This window comes from Marmota marmota, unplaced genomic scaffold (assembly GCF_001458135.2).
Source record: "Marmota marmota marmota unplaced genomic scaffold, marMar, whole genome shotgun sequence".
Classification (NCBI taxonomy): Eukaryota; Metazoa; Chordata; class Mammalia; order Rodentia; family Sciuridae; genus Marmota; species Marmota marmota.
In genome coordinates, this window is record NW_026000249.1 from 20,307,040 (window position 1) to 20,316,471 (window position 9,432).

A 9,432-nucleotide genomic window follows, 5' to 3' on the forward strand; every position below is an offset into this window, starting at 1 on the left:
TATATATATATATATATACATATACATATATATACATACACACACACACACACATACACACACTAAATAGTCACTACAGGTATAGTTATTATAGGCACTGTATGTAGTAAGTAAGAACCCACATTTAGGAATCAAACAGACTTGGATTTGAATACTTGCTCTGCTACCTAATAGGAGGGTGACATCTATGAATCTTTTTTTTTTCTTAAAAAATATGGCTATGAACACTTGTTAAAAAGCAGTAGTAGAGGGGCTGGGGTTGTGGCTCAGTAGTCCAGCACTTGCCTAGCTTGTGTGAGGCACTGGGTTCCATCTTTAGCACCACAAAGATATTACCCGCACTGTCTACCCTGTTCCTTGTTTTCAAAAGGCAATTATTTAACACTTGAATACCTCCACAATTGATTATTTCTTTTGAAATGTTTGAAAGCTTTTAAAAGTGACGTGACTATGGTGTCTGAAACTTTCAAAATTACTTTTTCATTCATTCAGAAATATAGAAGATACCAATTATATTTTTTTTACCTAGATAAACCACATTTATATCAACATATTTATAGGTTTCTAGTAGATGTCATAATTTTACCAAATGGATTCCAATGAAACTGATAAATGAAATATTGTATTAAAAACATGTCGATTTGAATATGGCAGGGCAGAAATACCAATATTGAGATCTAGGTTATTTTTAAACATTTTATTGCTTGTTAGTTTTCTTTTTTATTTATAATTAACTTCCAATTTTCCTTATTATTTAAAGAGGAAAACTGGCACAGACAACTTAGAATAGTAGATAACAAACAAGTCCCAGATTATTATGTTTGATTCTGTGATACATAATGGGTACAAAGTTCCAAAACAGTTTAAATGTAAACAGTTTGATGAAGCTGATTATTCTGTATCAAATAGATTTTAAAAATACCACTTGTTTGTTAAATTTAACTAAGCCAACTATACTTGAAGGCGTATCCTTTTTTCCCTTATATTTTCCTCCTTTTAATTCATGATTACTACAGTTAATTGCCTTAACTCATACCCTTGCTCATACTTGGGCTGAACAGAGTGGAGAGAGTAGTGTGCTTGCTGATAGAGAAAGAGCTGTCTAAAGACTTGGTGGGAAATGGTCTAGGAGAGTGGTATGGCTAGTGGAAAAATCTGTAATTTAAGGAAAACCTTCTGCCAGCTTTTATATTTGTAACTCATACCTTCTGCTTGATGATCATCTCCTTGATGTCTTCAAGATCACCGACCATCACCCTTTGTGATTTTATCACTCGATCAAGCAGAGAAAGCCATTCAGTAAGTTCTGTCCAAGCCCGGTTGAAATCTGCCAGAGCAGGAACTTCCAACAGCAATGAAGATGGCATTTCTAGTTTGGAGATAGCAGTTTCCTTGGTAACCACAGGTTGTGTCACTAGAGTAACAGTCTGACTAGGAGCTAAAATTTTTTTTGAGAAAAGAATAAAAAGAAAATTAGAAACACAAGCTAAAGAGTGAATTTAAGTAACAATTAATTTTAATTAAAAGGCAACAATTTGATATTATTATTTATGACATATCTGTTTATAACAATGTGAATACTTCATAAAATAATACATCATAGGAAATTCAAATAAAATATCAATTCAAAGAAAATATCAATACATATTTAATAATCTTTCAAAATGATAAAACTATTCTCATGCTTGGACAAATAGTTTGATTTAAATAATACTTCTCAAAAACAATTATATAGACTGGGAAATTGGTGAACAAATGTATTCAGACATTTCCAGGTGAATAAGATTTACCTATATTTTTTTCATTCAGAGAAAAAAAAAGGAAAAACAAAGGACTGAATAAAATCTTATTTTAGACTTATAATTTCCTTTATAACTAGTCAATTACTTTGGAGAAAGACCCTAGGGAAATCAAATTCAATGAAATGTTCTTGTTTTAGCTCTGTATTTTATTCTGGGAACAGTTAATCTTATGTTTTTCTTTTCTTCTAGATTGGTAATAAAGTGACTAGCAGTGAAGAAAAACCAAAGTACATTATTTTTTGGAAAATAAGAGCTAGTGAAGTTTTTCTATTTGTACAGGAAACACTGCTTTAAGGTCAGTAAGAAATCTTAGTATTAATAGTGTTGAACACTGCAGTGTAAGATAGTACACATGGTAATGGTTAAGATCTAACTTCTTGGGGTAAAAAGACCTGGGAAAGAATCTTGCTCTCTGCCTAGGAACTCTAGGATGTTGGCTAAGTTATCTAATCTAAGCTTCAGGTTTTCTTCTGGGTAGAGGAGGAATAATAACGGTAATGTCACAGAAGCAGTTGTATGGATTCAATTACTAATACAAGCAATGAACATACAATGATACCAGAAAGAGAACATCATCATTACAACAACAGTATTAGTACAGTGCCTGATATTAGTAGGTAATCAATAATGCTGTTACTATTTTTATAAACACCTGATTAATAACAAACAAACAAGCAAAAACACTCCACAGAGGAACATGGTGATAAAGGATGGTGATAAAGGATGGTAACCTGGATTACTGGGGAAAGAGTCAGAGGACTTTGTGGAGCCCTGTTTTGACTGAAGTGGGCTGAACTTGGCTCATGTGAAATGATACTAAATAACAACACACTAAATAACTAACACACAGCTGTGTTATAGGAGGAGAGTGGTGGAAAGGAGGAATGGTATCCACTTGATAACCAATGACCTCAAGAGTTTAATATAACTAGGAGTCCAGCAATGAACAAATATCAGATTATGTAGTTCATAAGGGGAGTTTTCAGGGAAAACTGCAAAAGACATCTCAGTAGGAGACCTTGGAGGCATGGACAAGGGAATTATACCAGCAACACGAAACAAATGTGCCATTTTGTACTGGATTTTCATTCTGAGGTAGTCATATATTAAATTTTATGTTTGAATTATAGTTTAGATTTTTTTGGTAACAGGGATTTAACCCAGGGGCATTAACCACTGAGTGATACCCCCAGGTCTTTTTAGCTTTTGAGACAGGGTCATGCTAAGTTGCTTAGGCCCTCACTAACTTGCTGAGACTGGCCTCAAACTTGTGATTCTCCTGCCTCAGCCTCCTAAACTTTTGGGACTACAGGTGCACACTACCATGCCTAGACCATTTGGACTTTTAAGATTGTCTATTCATTTGTCAGGCATGGTGGCACATGCCTATAATCCCAGCAGCTCAGGTGGCTGATACAGGCAGCCTCAGAAAATTAGTGAGGTTGTAAGCTACCTAGTGAAACCCTGTCTCAAAATAAGTGAGTGGTTAAGCGTCCTTGGGTTCATTCCAAAATTGTCTCTTCACTAGAGAAGATGAGATGTATGGAGGAATGTTTTTTGTCTCTTGAACTTCTTAGAGACACCAAATCTTGTATAGATGGAAGAACTAATCTTGAACAAGGCAGAAAGAAAAGTGTTTGAGATGTCGAAATTAAAATCCAATGTCAAAAATTAATGATTGAAATAAAATAATACTGAGGAGATAAAGAAGAAGTTTTATTTCTTGATGCTATCTCATGTCTCTGAGGCTCTTTCTAGAAAGAAAATGAAATATAATATAAAGCAGAAGTAGCATTTTGTGAAATACAGTCCAGGGGAACTGTACACAGGAGCAAACAAGGTCTAGAAACCTTAAAAGGCTTTCCAGCAGAGGAGCTGAATCCCTGGAAAGAACGCATTGGGTAGGTCTGAAAACAGAAATATTAAAATATCACCATAGGAACTCACTGCAGAACACTAGGCTCACTGAAAAACAGGACAAGTTATTCCTAAGTAGATATACAATGAATACCCAGCCAATATTCAGCAGATTGGGAATATTTCAAGGTTATGTGAAGTATCCTACAGTACTTCATGTTTCTTTGGAGCTTCACTTATTGAAAATTGGACTTTCAAATGGAAAGAGGAAGAGAGACTTTTTTCTTCTCTAGACTTACATCAGACCAACAAAGAAGTACTTAATGAAGTGGAAATTATCATGTCATCTTAAGTTTTAATATAGTAAAGGATGAGATTGCAAAGAATGTTCAGACTTCAATGAGCAGACTACTGTTTTCTGGAAAGTACTTTTGGAAAAAAATGTTTATTGAAAAGATAGTCCAGGGATTAAGATTTGAAAAGGGAAAATGATTCAAGACAATTAAAACATTTTAAGGAGGGACTAGGAGTAATAATAACATAAAATTCTCCACTGAGGAAAAGGAACAAATATCTATCATCTATTTAAATTTCTCTATATATTTATTTACTTATTGGTTCTTTTTAGTTATACATGACAGTAGAATCCATTTTGACGTAATTATACAAGCATGGAATGTATCTTGTTCTAATTAAGTCCTTAGTACCTCTCCTTCCACTTCCCTCCCCCACTCCCTGCTCGCTTCCCTCAATTGATATTTCTGCCATTTACCTATAGTTGTTATTTTTTTAAAAATTATTTTCTTGTGGATGTACATAATATAGCAGATAGATTGAGAGGTCATGCAATAAAACTATCTCTGCACCAGTCATTCATTTCTGGTCTCTATTGCCATGTGAGAACATCTTAATCCCATGGAAATGGAGGGGGAACCATTCTTTTACGCACTGCTCTATTCCTTGCATTTCATTCAGGTCCTATATAGTAGGTGCCTGTTGATGTCCTCCAAATAAATGAATGAAATCTTTTTAAAAGAATCTATACAAAAAGGTTTTTAGTAAACTTAGAAGACTTCTATCTACAGTGAATCCTGAAAGTTATTATATAAGAATTATTTCTTGAAGGTTAGAACATAGAACATGTATGTCTAGGCTATTGCTATTTGGGCCATTTTAGTTATTTTTAGAAGAAGAAAATAATATAGGAAGAGGCACTGTTTGAAAAACATAATGGAGGCTCAAGTATTTAATAGAACAAATAAAACTAGTTAATCCTTCTCATCATGTCCCACTTTTCTGTAAAAGCAGGACAGAACCCTGGATCAGGAAGCACAATGCCAAACAGACTTTCAAGTCCAGATAGGTGGATAAATATTTGCTCTGCCATGTCTTAGCTGTGTAACTTTAGGCTGGTTATTTAACTGTTCTGAACCTTCATTTACTTCTCTGTATAATAATTATTACAATAGTACTTTCTTCATGAACAGCAGTTTTTACCATTTCTTAGATATACAACCTTGGATAAATAATCTTTCCTGAGATTGAAGATGTCTTTTGGTAAGGGATTCCAGCATTCTTGCTAAATTGAATACTTCAGATCCTCAGTCTTAACCTATGTAACAGTACATTAGCAGTGAGAACAGTACTGATCTCATGGAATTGTTTGAGGGATTTTATGATGTCATACATGTAACTTACATTCTAGTATCGTTATGATAGTAGGTATACCATGTAGGGATTTTTTTCGTCTCCATTTTTCCTTTGCTGCTCTTTCAATGTTTATTGACTCCTCATTATCTCCATTCTCACATTTCAGCTTCATATCCCTCCATTCTCCACAGGTTCCCTCATGCCTCAATTTCTATTCTGCATTCTCCAATTAGCAAAGGCCAATTCACACTTTTGTGTCTTTTTGTATATTCTCTATGCTTTTTGAAAGCTTTTCTCTCCCTTTTCTGAGAATCATTTCCTATTCAAATCCCAACTCTAAATTTCTGTGCATTTTGGAGGACCATAAGTGTGTAACTATAAAGACACCATCAGGAATAGAGTTATAATATTCTTTTGGGTTGTAAACACTTTAAATTTTTTAACATTTTCTTACATAAATATATTCATCACTAGGAAAAAAAATGTTTTACACCACTATTAGATTTTAGGGTTGGTTGGTTGGTTTGTGGTTGAAATAAATTTTATTGTATACATTTAAGGTACAAACATGATGTCAAGTGAATATATATATATATATTGCATAAAATATATGTGGAAAAAATAAATGGATAGAGTATATAGATAGTATCATAGTGAAGCAAATTAGCATATTCAGCATTTCATATAGTTATCCATTTTTTTGTTGCAAGAGCAGCTAAAATCTACTCATTTAGCATGGATCCCATATATAGTACAATTTAATTACCTAATAGTCCTCATGTTGTGTATTCTATTTCTAGATTAATACATAGATCCTACATATCGGCTACTTTGTATATTTTGACTTATATCTCCCATTTCTCCTATCCCTACTCTGGTATTCACTATTGTGTTTTATTCTCTATTTCTGGATAGTACATTTTTTAAAGATCCCACACGAGCATATGTAATAATTTTCTTTCTGTGTTTAGCTTATTTCACTTAGTATAATGTCCTTCAGTTTTATCAAAGTTGTGGTGAATGACAAGACCATAATCTGCTTTAGGGATGAATAATAAATATCTCATTGCATGTCTGTATCTTAGTTTCTTTGTTCATTTGGTCAATGATGGGCACCTAAGATATTTACATTTTGGGACTATTATGAATAATACAACACTAAGCATATGAGTGTAAATTTTATTATGAGATACTGATTTCATTTTCCTTGATTATATACTCAGTAGTGTGATTGCCGGATCATGTAGTGGTTTTGAGGAACCTCTATGTTTCCTTTGTTGTGCAGAAACTTTCTAGTTTGATGTAGTCTCATTCATTTTTACTTTCCTGGCCTGAACATTGATGTAATATCCAAAAATTCATTGCCAAAACCAACATCTAGGAACTTTCTCCCTATGCTCTCTTCTAGAAGTTTTATAGTTTCTGGTCTTATATTTAGGCTGTTTATCCACTTGAGTTGATTTTTGTATACTATATATGGTAAGGTTCTAATTTCATGGTTTGAATGTGAAACTTCCATTTAACTAGCACTATTTACAAAAGAGACTATTCTTTCCCCCATGTTTCTTTATTTTATATGGGTCTAGAGACTAGCTGATAGTAACTGAAAGCTGAATTCTAAACTCAGAAACCTTGGTTCTCAAGCAGTAATTTTATAACATAAAATAGAAAGAGGTTGATCTCCACCTACTTTACACATTTTATTAGGGCCATTTCTGTTTATAACAACACTATTTAATGTTTTATTTTTTTCTGAAAAACCCTTTGCCTTGAGATCTATACGTGTGTGTGTGTGTGTATGTGTGTATTCATTCCAAGCAAAACATTTCAAAGGAGAAACTTTTAGGTTCTTAGAACATTGATCTTATTTTATTATGCATACCATATTGACTCACATTACATTTCTAGATAATTTTAATATAAATAACATGAGGTCCTTTCATTTCCTCTATGTCATTTTACTAGAAACATATAAATCATTTCAGCAGGTATGAAATGGACTGGAAGATCTGTTAAGGGGGTAGAGTGAGTGAATTTACAAAATCTGAGTAATATATTCTTGACTATAAGGGTCAGGGAGGGATTTGTGGTTATTCCAAAGGGGTTTTCTATTAACTCTATACCTTAAAATATAGAGGATTTTTGAGAGTGCTTGAACTTGTAATGCTGTTCAAGTAAGAAGTTAAATTACATAAACTAGTACACAGAATTTTCAATAGGATGTTCTGGGATCAGTCTCCAATTCCCCTCCCTAAGAAGCATGGGAAATGGTCTCCTCACCAACCATCAGGGGTATTTTCGTCCTTGCCACATTTAATCCTCCCTTCTAGTCTGATCAGCTTGGTTGGACATCTATCTCTCGTCTTTGGCCCATGTCTAGGGTCACAAGGAATTGGTGCTGGGATTGGCTGTTTCAGATATCAATTTCTCTAACCCCTGTGGAAATAAAGTGTATTCTTTTTAAGTTCATTGGAGGAAGTGTCTCTTCCTGCATGGGATCCTAACAAAAAATAGTCTTTCTGATGTCATGCCATTAAATGTTACTCCTTCTAGGAACAGACATTGATGTCCTTCTTGCTCAATCACCTAATGCCAAAACCATGTGTACAATGATACATACAATCAAGCCAGCTAGATAGATGTATGTATGTATGTATATATATATATATATATATGAGAGAGAGAGAGAGAGAGAGAGAGAGAGAGAGAGAACAACAGAAAGAGAGAGAGAGAATGCAAGAGAGCTTGCTTGAATAGTCTGATTATTAATGATTTTAGCATACTCATGAATTTGTTAGAAAATGAAGATGTCTACCAAAATTGTGGTTTTCCATCCACAGTTAAACAGAAAGTCAAGCTCAAAAGACATAAAATGAATTAACTTTGTCACATCAGAATAGTAGCATGAATAACTGTAGGTGAAATATACTATTGCAAACCACGGCTTTTCTCTGAATATTTTGTTAATTAAAAGGTGTTGGCTTTAGGAAGGAACCCTTATTTTTTCAAAAGTGTTTGAAGAACATTTCTCTAGTCTAAAATTTTCATTGGTTTCAGGGGTACATGATTAGTCAGACTAACAGCTTTACTTAGAGTTTTAAAGAAGCTACTAAATCTTTAAAACACACACACATACAATGTGTATGACACATTTCCTTTGAAGCAGTCACACACAGTTTTTCTGTAATTCACAGGTCTCCTTTGGTTGATAAGAATACAAGAAGCACATATTCTATTCCTAGCTTTGTTTTATGAATCTGGGTAACTTTTGTTGTCTTTTTTACTTTTATATATAAAAAATAAGCCAACTTACTAAATGAAAAATGATTGACTCACATTAAATATTATATGAGGTAATATCAAAAAGTGCTATTGAATATTTCTTTCTCTTCACTATTTTATGTCAACAGAAGACAGCAAAGATATATGTGGTTAAATCTCATTACTGTTTATTACTATAGGGCATAGGAGAGATAGTTACTTCCATTTCATCAATAGATAAAATAACAGTAAGCAACATTTGGGGATATATTCTTTCTGAATATTTGAAAGAATGGCATGTGGCTTAATGAAATATGTAAAAGTATTGTTATCAAAACTGGAAATCATGTCTAGATTCTAAGACAGATGAGCTCTTGTATGCAGGAGAGGAAGAATCTCACTTTTTCCCTCTAAATATTTGTAGTCTATACGTGTATGTTGAAAAATTAGAAACAAATGTTATGAACACATATTTATTTTGTCTCCATTTTTCCATCACTCTAAAGAGTAAATAAATCATACTAAACTATCATCAATTGACATTTTAGCATAATAAGGGCTTATGCTCTACATGAACAAGGCCTAAAGAACTAAAACTCAAGGAATCATGATAGTATTTCTGGAGTATAAAGAAACATTGTTTTTTTTTCTTTTTTTTGTTCTCATTTTCTTTCTTTTTTTATTGGTTGTTCAAAACATTACAAAGCTCTTGACATATCATATTTCATACATTAGATTCAAGTTGGTTATGAACTCCCAATTTTACCCCAAATACAGATTGCAGAATCACATCGGTTACAACCTTTTTACATAATGCCCTATTAGTAACTGTTGTATTCTGCTACCTTTCCTATCCTCTACT

The 9,432-nt window shown here is 33.2% G+C and overlaps 1 protein-coding gene across 1 annotated transcript in view; it reads right to left on the reverse strand.

The window, feature by feature from the left end:
- Positions 1-9,432, reverse strand: part of Dmd (dystrophin) — a 1,737,386-nt gene that overhangs the window by 684,655 nt on the left and 1,043,299 nt on the right. The window contains exon 46 of the mRNA XM_048796385.1: positions 1,206-1,438. Coding sequence (XP_048652342.1) covers positions 1,206-1,438 — 233 coding nt within the window. The remainder of the gene's footprint in view (positions 1-1,205; positions 1,439-9,432) is intronic.